Source organism: Lissotriton vulgaris, chromosome 8, assembly GCF_964263255.1.
Source record: "Lissotriton vulgaris chromosome 8, aLisVul1.2, whole genome shotgun sequence".
NCBI classification, from domain to species: Eukaryota; Metazoa; Chordata; class Amphibia; order Caudata; family Salamandridae; genus Lissotriton; species Lissotriton vulgaris.
The window spans coordinates 129,584,738-129,605,768 of NC_141696.1; the positions used below are offsets into that span (position 1 = coordinate 129,584,738).

Below are 21,031 nucleotides of genomic sequence, written 5' to 3' on the forward strand. Positions count from 1 at the left end.
TCTAGTATGACAGGAGTTAAATTCTAGGACAGCTTGCATTGTACAGTTAAAAGCAATTCAGAAGACCTGGAGTAACAGTAATACCTTCAAGTGAAGAAAGTGCAAGAGAAGAAAAAGTTTCAAAGGAAACCTTGGATACTAATGTAAAGAGAATGAAGCATCTTGGTGAGGAAAAGGTGGTGGAGTGAGACTTGGCAGATGAAGTAATGTAATTGAAAAATAAAAATGATACATCAACAGACTTAGATAGAAAAAAATATTTATTATAAAAGTTTACACTCCAAGTAAAAGTAATATCAATGTCTGACAATTAGCAAGTCTCAGCAAGCACTTCTGCAATCAACCCAGTCCCACACATGCAAAGATCCATCAGTAGCTGCTGATAATAACGCTCTTGGTTTCCAGGGATGCCAAACATGGGTTGTAACTTCTGGAATGTTTCCATCTTCACTCCTACCCTCAATGGCATGCCCTTTGTGCACGAATAGTGGCTGAACCTCTGCTCTGCACACATCCCAGGACTTTGTGTCATATACCTGCACTGTTCCATCCACTCCTAAAATGCAAAATATTTGTGTTAGTTTATTATTTCAAGTAAAGTATAAGCCAGTAAGATGGCTCAATAATGGAAGTGCGTGTTCCTGACATGAGCGAGTGATGCGTAGGTTGTACCATTACAGTTGTAATAGCCACACGTATAACAGTAGATCTACAGCAACATCGCAAATAAGTATTAAGATTTATATAAAAACAAGATATGAACATCGTCCTCAACCAATTGTTCAGTTTAGTTAGCTACTAAGTTTACCAAAGAGGCTGGACATCATATGCTTTGACTACTTAAAGTATAATCTAAATCAATACATCTTCTCATCTTGAACTAACCTCATTGAACTAAACCAGACAGCATAAAATACAATAAAGAACTCAGCTAAACTCAGTAGCTACTTAGAACTTTGCTGCTGCTCTGTGTTAAGTAAACATTTGATTAACAGCCCCATCACAGAAACCAAAATAATATTACCGTGTTTGATATTCTTTGAAATGCAACAGCAGGACTCTAAGAATCTTAGTGCGAGTGTTTAGAATGTACTTCTACTGCAACTGTGATAAGTATAACACCAGGGATCTAGGTGTGTGTTACAAAGTATAGTATGAGCAAAATCTTTGCACATTCCCAGTTGCGGACACAGATGACACATCACAAAGCCACCTGGGTCATGCTAGGAAGATATCTTAGGAAAAGGGGAAGAAGAGAAGTCATACAATCCAATACAAAGTTTTACTATATTAGATTGGAGCTAGCCACTGAGTCCATCCTTTACAAAGTAATGGCACCAATGATGAGAAGCCCAGGACACGCTAAATGACGGTCTACGTACCCTTTGGTTGCTCTCAATGGGTGCTCTTGTCACCATTTGCTGATGCATTGTCTTCATCATAGAAGAAGATCCGGGAGTATAGCATGGAACAAATAGTTCTACACCCCGGGTCGTGTGAACTACATGCTTTAAAACAAATAGTTTAGTGAATTATTTTTTTATTATACTGCCCTCACTCCCAGGGTTTAGCAAATCCAACTCCAACATCCAAGTAGGGTGTCATTATATTTGGTATGCAGTACCTAGAACAAGAAATAACTGGCACAACCATTTTATCTACATGGCTGGCTTACCATGAAGAATTCCAAGAAATGCCTTGGATTTCTCACCGATTCTATCTATTGATCAGCCTTACGTTCTGCATTAAGCACATCAGCAGCAATGAGCAAACTGAATTACGTTAGACACATTTCCGCAACTAGTGAATTTCAAAATCCACCTGCTATATTTAGCTAAAGCTATGGCTTCCTAATTGACAAGCATCATGCACTGTTAAATCAGTAACATGAAACACACCTTTATCTGGAAACTGAAGTACTATATTATTAAAAAATATTTAAACAAATATACACAAAGGTCTACAATTAGATTACTTTAGTAGTGCTTAAGAGAGATTCTCTTTAAAAGATGTAAGTAGATGAAATAATCTTAACATAATGTCACTTGTCATGGATCTGGGTATCTATCCAGACAAACTCTACTCTGCAGTAATTCATTCGATGTAAATTTGCACGTCAGAATTAACATTGGACAATTTAACCGCAGATGCAGTATGTAGCTGCTATATATTTCCTGGTTTGCCACTCCAAGCCTAACCTGCTACATTACATGACTTCCTCCATCAGTCCAGTGTCATCTTTTTCATTTGTATACACGCCTCTCTTTTAGGCTTCCACTTCTTGCATCTGCGTTCAACAGCAATTGAGCTTTTCTGCCTCTTGCTGTATATTTGACTTAATCTCAACTGCCGCTCTCTTACTCTTACCTATACAATTTTATTAATAGATTAATTGATGAAAATGCAAAATATCTCCTTTTTCAGAGGGCAGAAAACTGAGTTGGGGTTTACTCATGAGAAGTTCTCCCCTTCCAACAGGCCCACGAGACACTAGAAACCTCTACAGTTAAGAGCAGAGTGGCCCAATTAGGCAGTTCTCTTTGCAAGAACCATCGCATAATTGTGTTGTAGTTTAGATGTTTTGTAATCCTTTAAAATATTTTTTTTTAAAGGTGGTTTTCCTTAAACTGCCCCAATTTGAACACTCCAAAATATCAGCGTCTTCTCCTGACTGGTTTGACCATAGACACACCATAAAAAACCCTTGACAGCAATGTCGCTTCAAGGCCCTGAACCTTATATCTAAAAGAAGTACTACCATTGATCTTCACCCCCCCCAAAAAAACCTAAGGATAAATTAGGAATTTAGAATCGACGATTACAATCTGCTATTTTTGTCCAGATTAAGATTGCCAAGATCTGAGATTCTCTGGTGCAAGGCCCATAATGTGTAAGATCTAGTGGAACTAGCCTATCTGGCACCCCAAAGAGAACCTTAAAACATGGGTATTTAGGAAAGTGGTAAGCTTATGCAAAACTACAGTCTTGCCGCCTTCTTTTGTGTTGTTTTGGAGATCTTTAAAAGGCTAATGCCTTCTTAATATCTAAGATGTAAACCTCACTCAATTCAATTTACTTTATTTGGATAGAGGCATATCCATAAATGCGCAATCACATTTCAGCATATAAAATACACAATTACATCATAAAATAATATATAAAATCGGATAAGTTAAAAACAATATTCAAAAAGTGCACATCGTTTGGCGGGCTCTCACAGCACTTTTCAAAAAGGCACCTACTCGTAAGATCAATTCATCGTCTTCGAGAAGGAGAATAGATCTGTCTGTGATTTCTATGTGAGTGGGTGAATTGTTTTTAACCCCTTGCGTGCGCATGACGGACCAACGCCGTCATGAGCCACAGGCGGCGTGTGCTCATGATGGCGTGGTTCCGTCATGCGGCTGCCGCTCCGCCCAAGCGGCATTAATTTCCCGGCTGTGTGTGCGCGAATTAATGAGGGGGCGGGGCCATGACGGACCCAAGCCGTCATGAGCACAGGCAGCCCGTGACTCATGATGGCGTGGGTCCGTCTCTAGCATGACGGCGCCGTGCTCACCCAACACCCACTCCCCTTGCGCCGCGGTGAAATTCGCACTGCGGCCAAGGGGTTAAAATAGGGTATTAAGAGCCATTTGGCATACTTTGCAAAAAAAGTACAGAAAAAAAAAAAAAGTAGTGTGGTTTGCCCGCTCTGGCCATCACACGGGCGGGGCACGAGATGGAGATTGACCTGGAAACTGAGGGGGAAGCAGAGTAAAACATTTCACAGTGCCCATTCTTAAGCGAAAGGGAAGTCCCCCCTCCCGCTGACCAAAGAGTAGCTAGCCAGCTGATAAAGTGTGTGAGATTGACATGAAAGTTGCTACAGTTGGTTTCCTCGATTCCCTGTCTAGTCTTGCCATGATACAGTGCATGTAAAGTGCTGTTCGGACTTCTTTTTTGCTAACAGTATCTGCCTCGTTTGGATATTTAAAGATGTGTGTGTAGTTAATCCTACTTAGACTTGAGCGCACCTCGGCTAGCCACGACATAACCATACCCTTTTCAGATTTGAGGCAGTCTCCTATAATCTCCCATGTGAGGGTTGCAGCTGGGGTTTTCCAGATAGCTAGCCAGAATAGGGCTGGGCATGCCTGTATATAATCTTCGATGTAGTGAAGATTTAGTTCACTATGGCAGGCATATTGGGACGTGTAGATTAGGGCACCTAGAAGTTTCCTGCACAACCGGTTTTCCTCGCGCTGGATATTACAGCCCCTAAAGAAGCCCCAGACTTCTGCGCCATAAGTTGCCTTAGGAATACATTGGAGTTTAATTTTTTTTTAAATAGCTAGGACGGCCCCTGTCATCCTTGGTTGTGGGAGGCTGATAAAAGAGTTAATAGCTTTGGAGAACTTGTTCCTGCAGTATGCCATGTGATCAGTCCAGGAACCATTAGCAGCAAAACAAGCTCCAAATAGCAGAAAGTGCTGGTGCGTGTGAACTTTGGTTGCCTACAGAAATAGAATAAAAAGGTGCTTCCTCGGTCTGCAAGCCATTATGAAGGATTTTTTTAAATTAGTGCATAAATCTAAAGTGGCCATGAAATCAATGAAACCCCATACTAAAAGACGTAGAGCATTGGGTGTGCGGCCCATTAAAACTGCATCGTCTGAGAATAATAGAGTGGGGAATATATTGCTGTTAACTCCTGGGACATCATTGGTTAGGTCCACCAGTGTTTTGTGTAGGTTATTGATATATATGATAAAGAGTAAGGGGGCCAGGACACATCCCTGCCTGACCCCTTTGCCAACCCTTATGTCATTAGAGACCTCACTCCCAGTATTGATCCGGACTCGTGCTCTCAGGTCCCTGTGTAAATGCGCTAGGGAGTGTACCAAGGCCTCATGTAGCCCATAGTCGAATAGGATTGACCACAGTTGTGACTGGTTTAGATAGCTGAAGGCTGAGGTCAAATCCTTTAAAGCCAGGTAAATGGGTGACTTCTGTACAATGGTATATTTCCCTATTATTAAATTGAGGTTTAAAAATTGTTCTATGGTGCCTATTCTGCTTCTAAAACCCAGTGGATAAGGTTGTAAAATAAGGTTGTCTTCAGACCTGCTTTTAATCTTATTATATAAGACCCTCCAAAAATGTTCAGAGTATTATCGATCAGGGAGATTGGTCTGTAACGGCTGGGAGCGTCACCCTTTGTAAAAATTGGTACAATAATGCTGGTTGACCAGGTGCCAGGTAATGGGGCATGTGATAATAACGTTCAGGAGGAGTGGAGCCCAAAAATCGTGTTGATACTTAATAAGGCTGAAGGGTAACCCATCAGGGCCAGGGGCTTTATTGCTACGGCTCTGGTGTATAGCTTCCTCAACTTCGGGTAAGGATATTGTGACACCTATGGTGGCTTGGGCCCAGGAAGGACTTCCTCATGTGGGGTGGCTGTATAGATCTTCGAGAAATGATCTTCCCAGGCCTCGCTGGTTATATTGCAGCTAATTGGTGTTAATATTAGCCCCATTGATCTCATGTGTCTGACAGCAGCCCAAAAGGTTTTCCCATTCCTTAGGGTGGTGGCTTTAGCAAGGGCAGCCCATCGATCAGAATATACTTCTTCCTTCCTAGGTGATGTAACCGGCTTATACTTCTGTATGAGTGACTTAATTAAAAGGGGGCACCTTGAGTTAGTTGATAAGGCCTTCCGTAGTTGTCTTTTTATCACTGAGCACTCACTGTTAAACCAACTGGGGCCATGCTGCGTAACAGTAGGTTTTACGATCTTGTAAAGTTTGGCAAATGGGTGGATAACCTCTGGGTTGGATTCCTGCTCGGATAAGCAGGAGTCAATGAGTTCCAGGTTGTCTCTGACTACCATGTGGAACAGGTCAGGGCTGTTAACCCCTCTCCACGCTAATCGTAATTTGTTGTTTGAGGGTTCTAGGTCCCTGGCGCTGCATTCTGATTTGAATGTCGGCCTTGGGGACAATTTAAACACTGCTTGGATCGGGTTGTGGTCGCCGTGGTGTATAGGGACGACTACTGCTTCACTAAGAAGTCTGCGAGGACAGAGGAGATAAAGATATAATCGATAGTGCTTGCACAACCCCTTCCTCTAAATGTTGGGTCAGGTGGGTTGTTATCATTGGCCACAGCAGCAATGTCCATGACACTGCTCAAGGCACGATTCTGCAAGGGTTCCTTTAATTCCATGCCCCTAGGACAGGTTTGTCCTCTGCTCTTTGGCCTGGGTCTGCGTTGTCTTCACTGAGGAGTCTTATATTCTCCACCCAGGCAGATGCCGGCTTTTTTGTCAAGGCTGTTACTATTCTCTAAGGCAGTTACGAAGTCAAATAGGTTAGAGAAATGTATGTTGGGTGAACTGTAAAAATCATTATAAAATGTAGTAGATATATAGATAACCCCCTTTTATATAGCAAGACTTGGAATTTGTTGCTGTGGGGTGTGTAGGACCTTTATGCTGCCCCCAGCGGCTATAGCCACCCAATGGTCGACTAGATTTGGGAATTGGAGCCAGTACATTAAAGCAGTGAAACCCTTTGAGATATAAATCTTTGGTAGCCCAGGTTTCTTGAAACATCAAAATGTCCTGCTGTCTTACCAGTTCCAGCCAGTCTGCTAGATATGGATTGTAAGCCGGTGACGTTTTAACGGAATATATTTAAGTCGGGTTTATGTAAGCCTTGCCGCTTGGTACGACAACATGGTCAGGTGGTTCAGGGGAGTTTAGGACGTGTATATATGTAAATGATCGGCCAGACCATGACAGGAAGTGGTAGTGGTCAGTCCTGGGACTCCATGTCGGACAGAGCCAAAAATGTGTTTTGGGTGACTGGGAAAGCAGGCTCAATTGAAAGACCGCTGGGCGTTGGTTTGTAGAAATAACCCCGTGGTAATGGCCAAATATTTGTTGGGGAATTATTGGTTATGATCTCCTGGCAGCTCAGCAGTGACTTGACCATGGACGGTCTGCGAAAGTTGATAACGATGTAATCCCTCCTCAAAATTTTTTGGGGTTTTGCCCACACAGCCCATTCTTCATACCATGATAATCTATTGACACCCTAAACCTCTTGTTCTTTGACAGCCAGTCCGCACATTTATTGGGGAGTTGATCCCAAGTTTTCCTCTGACCATCTTAAAGGGCAGCACCCCCGCCAGTACCAGAAAGAAAAGGCATGCTGCTGGCGGCAGGCCCAGCAGGTCTACGTTGGCTCTGTAATGGGTATCACTCGGGGGTCAGGGATGATGCTACAGGTTAAACTCAGGTTTAGTTGTTCACCAATTAAGCTGTTGTTGGGTACAAATGTGGGAATAAAAGGCGCAGATGGATCAGTCCCAGTTATTATCGGTAGGGCGAGATTTTGGCGCGATATTAGGCTTCGGAGGAAGTATTCCCTTAGTTGAGTGCAGGTGTTACAAAAGGGGACAGCAAGGGGACCGACAGGTGGACACAAAACAACAGTTGGTAGGTTGTCTTTTGTTAAGGCGTTCTGTGGGGGAAAGGTGGGTAACCCCGGTGTTGCAATAATTAACACTGTCCCCTTGCAAAGAAAGCTTGTTTACTACAAAGTTCAAACTATCCAGTCGGTCCCATAGCGATTTACAATTTGTGCCTATTACATCGATGATCCGTGAGCAAACAGAGTTAATAGAAACTTCCCAATGTCTGATGCGCTTGTACCCGCTTCCGTTTGTGTGCAGATAAAATTGACTACTGTTACCGTTCAGTGAACCAGTGCCTAGAAGCGCACAGATATCCACACAAATTAGATAGGTGCCACTATGAGTGCAATAAACGGTGAGCACAGTACCTGAGGATGTCCTCAATCCAAGATGTTAGGGGGGTGACCCAGCCCAGCCTCTTCCGGGCTCTGATGGGTTCGCCCGGCCGGGGCTTTGCCCAGGCACGCCTGTGGGCGTCCCGTGCTGTGGCAGAGTGAGACAGTTTTTCTGGGTCGGAGGGTGACGTCACCTCCCGCGCCACGCCACGAGTAGAGCCTGCTGGGGGACTGAGTCCCACCCCTGCGGTGAAAGATGCACTGAGGGATGTTGCTGCCTGGGCCTCGGACGGCATGTAGAATCCCCCGCACTAGAGGAAGAGGTTCTTGCATTGGGGCTCAAACAGCCCTTGAGAGAAACCTCACTACAACTTGGTCACTATATCCTAATTTGCTACTATTCTCATGAAATTAAAGGGAGTTTGCAGTTGCTCAACCTTAATTTAACAGTTTCACGACACTGGTGTATGAGGGGTATCAGACCCTGCTTTGGGGGTGGGCACAAGGCAGATATGGGTTACAAGGCCCAAACAGCGGTGGTACAAGGCCCCAACAGTGGTGTTACAAGTTGTTTACCACTGGTGTCTGCCCTACAATACTCTGCAATCTCGGCCAAGTCTTTCCAAAGTGACTATAGATTGCGTTTTGTAAAATGCAATGTCTTCAGAAGGGGAAATAGCACAACATAGATATTAGTTGGCCATGTGTGTCTTCCTATTTAATATAGTTAAACTACAGCAGTGGGCTTAAATATTATCTGGTGAGGCTCTCCACACCCACCTTGAGTAAAAAAAGATTAATTGAGACTCCAAAAGGTCCCCAAGTCAACAACACTAAATGCTAATCCTTCACCAGGACACTTCCTTCACAGACAAGAATAGAGTTACCACAGCACAGCTACCAACTTTAGCTTTGGAAGACTTACAGTTAAAGTTGGAAGGTCACGAGCGTGCCCCCTACGCCATATGAGAACATCACTGTATGGATAACCCTCATCCTCCAAACAATGCACACAACACGGTGAATCAGGCACAGTAGTCCCTCAGTGGTAAACCTCTGCTGGATGAGTCGCACATGCAGTCCACAGTCTAGATACATGCCAAGATGCCAAGCAATTATAGACTGCTGCACTGTATAAATACTCCATAACATAACGAATATTGAAATGCCAACTTATTTCTTTCTTGCTAAAGCCTTTCACATTGAGACATATTTTCAGTTCCCAAATAGGGCTCCAGCTCCACAGTTTAAAACCCATAGAGCAAGACATATTTATTTCCAGAAATCAAGGTGCCAGAGCAGTATGAAAAACAAGAAAGGGAAATTGCTAATTAAGAACCCATCTACATTAGCTGGCACAGCTCATCTCCAGTACTGTCTGGGCTTGCCATTCGTAGTTACCGGTACATATGCACCGTACACGTGTGATTTTGTGAGACTACGACACACCATAGTCTCTATGGTGTGTCGTAGTCTCACAAAATCACACAACTCCAACTATTATGAATAGTTGGAGTTGAGTCTCTACCTATTCCTAATAGTCCTTTTAAACAACCTTTTTTAAGGCAATATATTCACACCTCAATACTTGCATTGTACATACGAGAGTGGTACATATTAGTGTGGTTAGTGATGAACAGAATTATTGATAGCTTTAATGTCTGCATCAGAAAACTCAAAAGTGTGCACAATAGCAGACTATGTATGCATTGTACAACACAACAGAAGTCTCTGAAGATATGTACCTGAAATGGCGAGACAGTCCTCCAAAAACGGTGCCCAGGTAATGCACATGAAATCCCTTCCAGTGGGTGCCTTGGAAACTTTGCACCTGGCCGCTTTCAATGGCATAGACACATTTCGCAAGTCGGTGAGCTCTACTCTCCCAGAGGAGGAGAGGCTTGCGATCATGTGCCCGGTGTCACTGGCAGCCTGCACCCTGCTCTGCAAACAGGCACACCACTGGTCACCATGTCTCAAGGGGGCCTCCAAGGTCGTCCCTCCACGCGGCTCCTCCCGGATGTCCACCAGATACATCTGTCCATTAACGCAGGAAGCGAGAAACGTATTGCAGTCCAAATATTGAAGGTTACTTATGGTGCTGCTGCTATTTAAGCCTACAACGAACAAAAACAGACACACAAAGTTACATTGTTTGAACTCAAATGTACATTGCCTTAAAGGTCATGGTCTTGGACCTTTTTTTAAATTATTTTGGTCACTTTATCTAGAATGGTTACGATGTACTGGCTATCCAGCAGCTTGGCAAATCCAAACCAGAAAAAACAACTGCTGAGTGGTGCTGTTGGTTGAAAAACTTTACAAGAAGAAATATGAAGGGCAATAAAGAGAAGACTATAGGCATGAATACTTATTTGGTATGACAGTGAATAGTGTGCATCATGAATATTTGTAAACTGCTAGTTTGTGGTTACACCAGCTGGTAACTGGGTGTATTAGGGAAAGCACCCACGTTTATTTTGACTACACACAGGTGTTACGGAAAGGGTATGTGTTGGTATAAGACAGCTTGTGTCCACTGCTGCCCATTTAAACTAGGGATGATATACTGAATACTTTTACCCATGAGCATCTAAGATTTGGTACAGCAGAATCCGCAAGTCTAGGTAGTCCTTTATGCACACCATATCAATGCTCATATGCATGTACTGCACATACAACCACGTGCACGATGTGCGCTCATATATACCTCTGTCAATCATACTAAATTTTATTTATATATTTCAAGTTTGACATAGCACAAACTTGGCCCAAGGGCATCAGAGCCCTTTGCAAGATGTGCAAATACATCAATTTCAGGAGATATACAGCAATATTATGTATACAGGAGGTATAAATCCCACTAGGAAGCATACAGTAAAACTCAATATATAACACGGGCGAAATATACAATGGGTGAGAAAAGGATAGTCAATGCCTTTCTGAGGTAGTTGAAGGAGATTGTGAGGCATCAGAGCGCTTTACAAGGGAAGCATACATGAACAAGATTTGTGCATCAGATCATTCACTACAGCTCAGCCGCTGCAGATCAATGAACAGCATTATTCACCATTAAAACTCTTTGAAGGAACACGACCAGGGAGGACATGGAGAAAAACGGGACATCACGGTAAGAACTGTGGCAGACAGGGATATGGGGCATTAATGGGAAAAGCGAGCTGGCCTCATATGGCAGCCTCGTAGTGTGGCTCACTGGTTAGAGGCGGCAGACCCGAGAGCAGAGAACGGCCCGGGACCAGGGTTCGATTCCCGGCGCGGCAGGTTTCTGGACCAGGGTCAGCGGACTCGATAATTCTCTCGCCTCGGTGCCCACTCTGATCAGCGATCACACTCGGCAACTCTGGGCATTAGCTTGCCTCATCTTCACTAACGGCCCCACCAGACCGCCGGGGATGCCTGGTCTCACCCTGGAGATACCCATTAAGGGACCATCTCTCAGGGAAGCCAGGAAGGGTTTCGCAGCGGACGAAGCGCCTTGGGACCCTACGGGTAAGTAGTGCGCTATATAAATGCCTATACATTACATTACATTATATCCAGCGACAAATGAGGACAATCAAGGATGTGGGTTGAAAATTTGAGGAATATGGAGACATCCAAAAAAAACCATACAGGAGAGATCAGCAAGGGCAGCGTAGTTCTGGGGAGTTTGCATTTTACTGGGAGTTGATTGCAGGAAAAACAAATTAGCCCACCAGAAACATCTTACTTTGTACTTTAAATGCCTTGAAAAGAGCTGGGTGGGCCCAAAATACCTGCTTTGTCGAAGCCTCTACCATTTGGCACTGTCATCATTCGTCTTTCTATGGAGTTCAACTGAGACATTAGCTGGCTCCACATCAACAAACCCAATGATGCAGGTACACTGCCAGAAGGTCAAAGGGATAGCCAATTAATGCTCAATTACATTAACTGTGCATCACAGCTAAGCAGATCAACGAAGCCAAGAGGTTATAATTTTATTTTTTTAATACATTGGGGTTCGGATGGGGAGAGGTGGTCTACACCTCTCCTCAAAACATAAGTGTGGCCAGAGGGTGCTTTTTTAGAACATTTTCCCGTTATGTTGACTAAAAAGCTGCCTGTTTGTAACAATACCCAAGAACAGATTCCTCCACACCAGCATGCAATCTATGTGCTATTAACAATGGCACAACTGATTAAATAAAGACTGATTGCATTACGGGCAACAACTATATCGCAAAAAGAATAGTCAGTATGATCGAATACAACAACGGCCTTTAAAAAAAAAATGCCATGCCAAGGGAAAGAAAATTCTGTAATAAATAATGTGGCATCACCTAAAACCTATGAGAGTAAAGAGTACACCATAATTTCTGTTCCAGAAAAAAAAATGTCATCAGAAAATATATTTTATGCAAGGGCGCTTCAGTGCAAGGATCAGTTCTTACCATGTGAATATGAGTGTTGCTCCAATATTCCATGATGTGGGAAGGAAAATATTACCCTGTAAGTGTAAGCATCTGTTCGTAGTGTGCATTGCAGTACATTCGCATGTTCTGGATACTGCTGCCATCTAGTGTTGGACTTGAATATTTGCCAGTTGTTTTTCTTTAACGGATGCACTCGCTGTTGGCAATGGGCACGGGCACCCATTGTTTTCCGCACCCCGGGTGAGAGCAGTACGGAGTGGCAAGTGAACGCAGTTTGGTGCTCATGTGTATTGTGAATGGAAGTTAGTTAATAAGAAAGGGAAGAGGGTGGGCGCATGATAATCTACGGCACTACACACCAGGGGCGTAGGAGACACTACATTTCTGGGGGGGACAGGGACAACCGTGTGGTCTTTCCAGTGACCCTATAGAAATTGCCTGTTGCATGAGACCGTACGCCCGTTTATACAATCAGATAGTTTTAAAGTGAAACATTGAGAAAGACAGGCATGTAGTCACAGTTTGTAAGCATGCTTTATTGTTATTTCTATTCACACTGTAATTAGACAAATGTGGAAAAATCATGTATACTTTTTATAGTGCTACTCATAGTTCACTCAGTTCTATGATCTGCAAGGTACACGTTCTTTGAAGCAGGCACATTAACCCCCCGCACTACTTTACGATGAGCCAAAATTTCCATTAGACAAAATTTCGAAGCTTATTAGTAGGAACATTAATCTCCAGAGTTATCTTGACATTTTTATTGTTGCCTGAAAACTGCCTGATGCCCAAGGAAGTTAATTTACTTCTAAACCAAAAATTATTTTTAAACACAGCGCCCCCACCAAAGTCCATGCCAGATGCTGTTGTACCGTTTGCACCGCCTTAAAGCCAGTCCTGCTCCCAGCAATGGGGTAGGACAAGTAATTACAGAAGTGGGGTCAGAGCTAACCTCATAGCCATTATAGGAGGAAAAAGATCTATGTAATTGCAGCAAGCAAAATGATTTAACAAATTTCTTGTACATGATTTAAGGGAGAATAGACATCAACTAGGGAGAATTGTTAAAACATTTTGGGATCAAATTTCGAAAACGCAGTAGACCCTCAGAGAGCATTCATGAAATATTCCAGTACTTTCATGGTGCACCTTGGAAGCCTGGTTTCCTAGGATTAAATCTGATTTTTTTTTAAATGTCTTAAGACAGAAATAACTTCCACTATACAAAGATCCACATTTTTCATGGGTGAGCCACTTAGGCCAATGACTACATTCAATATGACAGTGCCAGAATGTTACCATGGTTACTGCAGCCACAGTCATGGGTACCTTTAACAATTCCCTCAGTATACAAGAGTCAGAACTTTGCCATTAACAACCCATTTATAAAATGAGTACTGGAAATCTTATGACAAGAGTTACCTCAAATATCAGTTCCAACATTTTGCTGTGGATCCAGCCCATGTGCTAAAAATTATGTGCATCATATCAGGACCTTCAGCCAGGTGTGGTGGTGGGTGTTCTGTGTCCCTGCTGCTGGGTATGAATGAGTTATCAGCTTTCTCAGTTAGACAGTTTGAGACCCCACAGCCACTGACAGTGCCTTCATAGAAGCATGTCAAGGCCTGCAGATGGCCATAGGTAACGCCTCTCATCCATATGCTGTTAGTGCCCATGTCCATAAGGCAAGAATAACCTCCAGTATGCCAGACCAGCACCACACTTGCATGCATAACAAACATACACTCACACATACATTCTCACTATATCTCTTGCACTCTTTTGTACCTTTGTACTCCGTGACACTCACACACGCACTGCCACTCACAATTCATTTAGTAAATTTGCTTTTATTGTGTTAGAAAAGCTTGTCCTGCTGTTTCTGCTTTACCTGCCTTGCCTTTTAGTGAAATTTAATAAAAACAGATTCTCTATACGTTATTCAAAATAATATTATATTGCCTTGACAATGTTTGTTACAAGTATGATGTGAATGAAAAATGCACTTCTTAAAATAGCTGTGCGGGGCTTATGTTTGGTTTCACTAATTGATCAAGCAGTTTCAGTATTGGAAATTAATGAATCCACATTCTAACATGTGGTATCACAGCATCCAGCTGACCTTATGAAATGCTTGACTTCTTCGGCAACTATGGATTTCATCAAATAGCACTTTACATTTTGGGGTTTTTGAGACCCAACTTGCAATGTAAGAAAAGAACTGCATGTCTCAAGATGAAGCATTGTGGTGAATGGAAAGCCAGGAATGGCTGAAGCTGTCACATGTTCTTCAATCCAGCACAATACCCTAAAGCCTCCGCCATAGTCTCCCTCCTCGTGCCATTCCACATTCTCAGTCAACTCTCCCCTCTTGCCCCAGCCCCATTGCTGCAGATGGAATTAAGTAGGCATCTAGTACTACCGAAAGAGCCAGTATTCTGTGGGTGCCTTTGTACAAATGTGTTGATTCATGAGAGTTGTGTATTTTTTATATGTGTAGAGTAAGAGGTGTGCTCATGTAAGTGCTGGATGATGGTAAATAGTGTGAGTGAATACAGCATGCGTGGTGCAAGTGTAGGGGGAAAAATGTGTCGATGTGAGTGTTAGGTGAGCTACATGAATGCAGTGTGAGAGGAGGGCCCATGTGAGTGTTGGTTGATATGAGTGCATACAGAGTGGGAGGAGCCACGGCAGGGTAGTGTGAATGGTGTAAATGCAAGATGAGTGACATGCTTGTGTGTGGTGCAGGGTGAGCAGCAAGAGTGAAGGGTGATCAGTGAGAGTGACTGGTGAGTGAAGGGTGAGAGGAGTTAGTGCAGAGTGAGTGGTGTGTTCCTATGAATCTGGCACACTATTGTCCCTGTGTGCAGGCAGGATGAACTGGGTGTCTGTATGAATGCAGACTGAGTGGTTTGTCTGAGTGAGTGCAGGGTGAGAGGATGAAGTGCAGGGTAACTGGTGTGACTCCGGGGTGTGTACTGTACTTGTTTATGTGATATGAGAACAGGTACAGGGTGAGTGTTGTGCCCATGTGAATGAAAATGTGCTTAAAGATGTGAGTGAAGGGCAGGATGTATGAGTGACAGGAGTGCCTATGTGAGTGCACAGTGAGCGATGTGATAGAGGGAGAGTTGGGTGAGAGGAGTGACTGCAGGGTGAGGAATTTGACATATGAGTTTGTGTGCACATGAAAGTCCAGAGTGTGAGAAATTAATGCATGGTGAGAAATATGCTTGCTTGAATGAGGCTGCATAGTGAAAAGCGAGGTGAGTAAAGTGGCACATGAGTGCAGTGTCAGTGGTGTGCTTGTGTAAGTGCAGGGTGAAATGCGTGAGTGCATGGTGAATGGTGTGAGTGCAGTGTGATCACTGTGAGTTCAGGGTGAGCGGTGTGCTGATGTGACTGCAGGGTAAGTGAAGGGAGAACGGTATGAGTTCATGGCAAGGGGCATAAGTGCAGTGTGGTCGCTCTGAGTGCAGGGTGAGCAGTGCGTTTGTGTGAGCGCAGGGTAAGAGGAGGATGAAAGGTGTGAGTGTAGGGTAACAGCGTGAGTTCAGTATGATGGCTGTGAGTGTAGGTTGAGCGGTGAAAGTGACAAGTAGAGTGTCATGTGCGTGCAGCGTGATCAATGTGCTCATGTGGGTGTAGCATAGGAGGAGGGTGAATTGCGTGAGTGCATGATGAGCAGTGTGATCGCTGTGAGTGCAGGGCGAGCATGAAAGTGAAGGGTGAGTGATGAGAATGAGGAATGAGGTGTCTGAATGCAGGATGTATATCTAAACACCAAGAGTAACTTATCCTTGTATTGATGTGTGAGTTGTATATGCACAGTATAGAGCCTGGCCACAGACTGACGCCTTTTGGTTAAAAGTTGAGCTAGTAAAATGATCTTTGAAGTGGTAAATGAATTACATTTCAGTTACAAAGATGCTACATCTGTGGAATGTCCTAGGGCTTTACCGTTGGAAACAAAATTAAGAACCTGGTGCTGGGAAGGGAAGGGGGGAAACACAGGAGGAAATTGTTTTGTGAGTGCCAAGGATCAACACAAGATGGACAAGCTGAAACAAGGAAAGCTATCCAACAGAAAGCAAGTAAATAAGAGGGACAGTAAAACAAGCCAATGGTAAGCAAGGGGCGGACTTGTAAGCCCTTTTAGGTTGTTTGTAAGCCAACAATATGTTTTTCACAATCAGGGAGCTGTTCCTTCTAGTAGTCTCAAACCAAAAAAAGAATGACACTTTTCCTGATGTGACCCACCCCCTGAAATTTTCTCTTGAGTTTAATGCATGGCAAAGGAACTTGGAGCAGCATTTCAGTGTTCGCATGTTCTCCGCCCCATTAAAACTCTAAGAGCTATACAGCTGTGCTAAAGCATTTTCAGTGGCATACACTTGGTAGGGGGAGCTGAAGATAAGATCTTAAGGGATCATTCAGGAGGTGCTCCTTGCTTACTGATGGAACTCTACAATTACTATGGATCTTGTAATCACTCAGCAGAGTTTGGGATGCCTCTACATCAACTTCCTGGACAATGTGGGTTGTAACGGTCATCACTACCAACAACACAACACAAAAAAAGCTCTTCATTTTAGAGACACCAAAATGATGGGTCTTACTTTATTAATTGTTAGAAGGCTTAAAATACAGTCCCGATCACATTTGACATAATGTGAACAGAGCTTGAACCACCAGTGGGTAGGAATCGGGAGCTCTGCCTTCTTACCCTAAGGAAATTACTCAGCTTGCATATCTTATGGAAGAAGCTTCAGGTGTGACCTCCAATCCTTGTGTCAGGGGCTCTCTCAACCTGGCAGTGGAAGTCAGTAGGAAGAATCAAAGGGCTCATTTACAGCATCTTTCCCACTGTCCAGCCCAAATAAAGTCCTACTTCTGCCCTTTTCCTCTGCCCTCTCTCAGGACCATACCCTTTTCTGTTCTGTTCGGTTTGCCATCCTTTGTCTTTGTCAGGTGGGGAGGGGGGGGGATCTTCTGTCTTCTCTGTGCAACAGTCGAGGAGCCTGCACACGACTTCATAGGTAGACTGCTGACCATGCACCCTTTCCCCGGCAATCCCCCTCTATACACTGCCTGCATTGATTCAGTAAAATCCTTCACTCTTATGCTGTTTGCCATAGAAATAGTCCCCTGGTCTCCCACCTGTTACAGGCACTCCTGCCAGCTCCAGACGCTGTGGCCCCTGCACTAGAAAACTGCAAAGCTGAACAGGAGTTCTAGCATCAATTGCAAGATGGTCACCACTGTGGTAAACTACAAAACATGGTTTCCGGTTCACATCTGCCCAGCTGCAGCCCCCCTGCCCCCCAAACTCAGATTCCAAACTTTGAGACCGATGAGTTATCCTACAGCATTTCAAATGATTGGGGTATTGCCAGAGGTTCATTAGACAGTGCATGAACTCCAAGCAGTAAATACAAGAGAGAATGCCTTTACCGCAGTTAAACTGGATTGTCTAAAAGCAGGCGCGCATCACCCATTGCCCCCCCCCCCCCCCACCCGGTCGTGTGTTTCAGCCAGGGCGAAGACAGCTTCGTGGGCTGGCGACGTCTAATTGCAGCCGCACCCGAGTACTTAGTTGTAAATTAGGCTTTTAGTTGTAAATGAGGCTTTTGTTGTGTGTTTCCCCCTCCTTACAGCCACTCTGTCTAAGTTCGGAAGAATTAGCCCCCCCCCCCAATATTTTTCAGCCCCCCCACCCCCCCGCCCGAAATTTGGCTCTAGTTGCCCGCCTGTCTAAAAGGCACTGAACCCCAACAAAAAAAGTGCAGCAGTGTGCATGTGGAAGAGCAGGGGCTTCCACAGCTGCTGAGAACTGATTTTGAGGCTACTCAATGATGGTCATGTGATGCAAGTGCAACAAAAGCTTGTACATTTTTCATTCAAGACTTAGAAATTAATGTCCACATAGGAAAATAGTTATTCACGTTTAAAAGATTCCAATAAAGTAGTACGTCATAGCTCCTGGAAACCAACATTAAAGACTAAATGACAACAAAAAATAAAATTAAGTAACAATATATTATTAAAGTTCTCTTGCAGACTCTGTAAAGGAGAACACAACAAATGGCCGTTTTTTGGGGGGAAAGGTGGCATCCCTACTTGTGAGATGCCTTTTCACTGAATGCATTCTCCCACTGTGGCAGTAAAAACTAAATACAAAGTACAGGAATAGGCTGAGTGGAGACACAGGGGGTACGAACCAGTGAACAAAACAACAAAACCTCCTTAACGAGTTGCAAGCAGGATGTAAATGGCCTTTAAAAGACTTGTGAAAAGCTCGAGCCCTCTGGAGAAAAGACTCCAGACACTGCCCTGCCCCAGCAAGTCAAGCAGCCCGGGCTGAGACACACGATGACGGAGGGTGGGGGTGGCTAAATCCCTTTTCGCCTCATCAGGCGTGCAGCCCGATCACAGGTAACTGGGGGCAAGTCAAAGGTCAAGTACAGCCTGTGCAGGGCCTTTGTTCTCGATAATGGCCCTGCGAATACAGAAAGGAGAGGGGGAAATTCTTTGTCCCCTCGTCCCTCACAATCTTGTCCCTCGTGTCCCCCCCACTCCAAAATCTGGGGGGGATATATCCCCCTCGTCCCCCACAGTTCCTACGCCCATGCTACACACTACAAACAAGTGCTTAACGGGCAAGCAACATTTTCCATTTGCAGCACGCGTTGCTGTAGATAAACATGCTCTGCATAGACTATAAAGCAGTACTCTCATGTGAGGGGTGGCCAGCACGTGGATGATACCGATGTCTGAAATAAAGTCATGAGGCCAGTCTGGCCAGGCATAGCCTGCTGTCGGTCCTAGACAGCCACAAAGTAGTGCCTGGTAGAAGTGTATGCGGGTGACCAAGTGGCTGCTTTACATGCGTCCGCTAGTGGGATATTCCCTCGAAATGCATTGGAAGCTGCCTTTTTTCGTCTTGTGATGTTCGGCAAAGGCTACAAACTCGTCAGCTTTGCATAAGGGCTCGGTCTAGTCACTGTAGTACATGAGAGTGCTTTGACATCTTAGGTGAGCAGGGCTCACTTTGCTGCAGTTTTTTGGTTGAGGGAAGAAGACTGGGAGCCCTATAGCTTGACTAAAGTTAAAGGGGGATGCTTTGGAGAGGAACTCCGTGTTGGTTCTGAGCACGACCTGTCTCTATGGACCTGGATGAACGGTTCTTGTAAGGTGAGGGTCTGCAACTCCCTGATGCATCTGAGAGATGTTATAGACATGAGGGAAGCTACTTTCCAAAAAGGACTTACGAGAGCAAGAGTGCAGGGGCCTGGTTGAAGAGAAAATTGAGATTACCCATGGGCGCGTCTCTGAGAGGATGATGCATTTGAGTCCCTCCATGAAAGCCTTCACGACAGGGTGCAAAATTGGGAGGAGTGTTACTTTTTAATGTAAGCCGACATAGCGGCATAATGGAGCCTCATGCAAGTATATGCAAGACCTGATTCTGAAGATGGAGCACGGAACAGGTTTAAGGGGATCCAGGTGTTTGGGAGTACAATAATCGAAACTCTTCCATTTTCCTGTGCAGGAGGCTCGTGGGGTAGGCCTGCAGGACTCGCCTAAGACGCCTATGCACTCCTGTGGAATGCACAGGTAGCCAAACTCTCAGACCACTGGTGCCAGATCTCTAGTTTGGGCTGTCTTGGGTCTGGGTGCTTGATATGCCCTTAGTTCCTTGTGGGAAAGTCTGGCGTGTTGATGAGCTTCTCATGGGGACGGACTGTCATCTTAAGGCTTCTTGAGAACCATGGCTGCATGGCCCCTGTGGGGTCGACAAGGATGAGGGTTTGAGATGTACACCACATTTACCACACTACATATGAGAGGAGTGGGAAAGGCCGAAAAGCATAAGAAAAGATTCCTGACCAATTCATCCATAGTGCCCTGCCCACAGACTGTGGGTACTTGGAGGCGACGTTTGGGCATTTTGTGATTTCGGGGAGGGCAAACATATCTATTTATGGAGTGCCCCAGCGCTGAAATTAGTGAAGTAGAACATGGAGGTGGAGTTCCCTTGTTGATGGGTCCTGCTGAGCAGGTCCGCCAAATCATTGTGCACCCTTGGAAGACTTTTCGCCAAAGCTGTGTCTGGTGACGAAGGGCCTAATGCAAGGTCTACTGCGCCTGTGATGACAGCGGGAGAGAGCGAATGCCACCTTGCTTTTGGAGATCGGGCATTGCAGTCGTCATGTTGTTTCTTTAGCTCAGGACTACATTACCCTGAATGAGTAGAAGGAAGGCTTCGAGAGAGATGTCAGGCAAGGAGTTCAAGAAAGCTGATGTGGTAGCCTGGGTGAGGAGGGGGCCACGCACGCTGTGTGGTCATATACTGGAAGGGCACTCTCAGCCAGTGAAAAAGGTGTCAGTGATAATGGAGACGTGTGGAGTGAGGTTACAGCTCCACCACTGCAAAGGTAAATGGATGCGGGCCTTCACCAAAGCTAGGTCTTCCCAGTAACCCTCTGAATGTGAACAGTGAGCCAAAATGTATTCTTGCAACCAACTGACTCACATGGAGCTGGGCACTATGGCCATGCAGAAGGCCATCATGCCTACTAGACGCATGCAAATTCTGTCTGGGAGTTGACAGGGCTGAAAAAGAGGTAAGAGCTGCTGGGATGCTGACAACCTGTTTGGGCTGAATTAGGGTTTGCCTGTGACTACGCTGAGCACAGACCCAAGAAAGGCCTGGATCTGGAGAGGTTAAAGGTTGGATTAGGTGGCATTTATTGTGAACCCTAGACTATGTAGCAGAGAGATGGGTATGGCCTAGACAATGGTGCTTGCTTG

At 44.6% G+C, this 21,031-nt stretch overlaps 1 protein-coding gene across 1 annotated transcript in view; it reads right to left on the reverse strand.

Annotated features, from left to right (window-relative positions):
- Nucleotides 1-242: 242 nt before the first annotated feature.
- Nucleotides 243-21,031, reverse strand: part of WDR73 (WD repeat domain 73) — a 62,903-nt gene continuing 42,114 nt past the window's right edge. The window contains exons 7-8 of the mRNA XM_086933819.1: nucleotides 9,545-9,916; nucleotides 243-556 (exon numbers count right to left, since the gene is read on the reverse strand). Coding sequence (XP_086789945.1) covers nucleotides 321-556; nucleotides 9,545-9,916 — 608 coding nt within the window. The 3' untranslated portion in view covers nucleotides 243-320. The remainder of the gene's footprint in view (nucleotides 557-9,544; nucleotides 9,917-21,031) is intronic.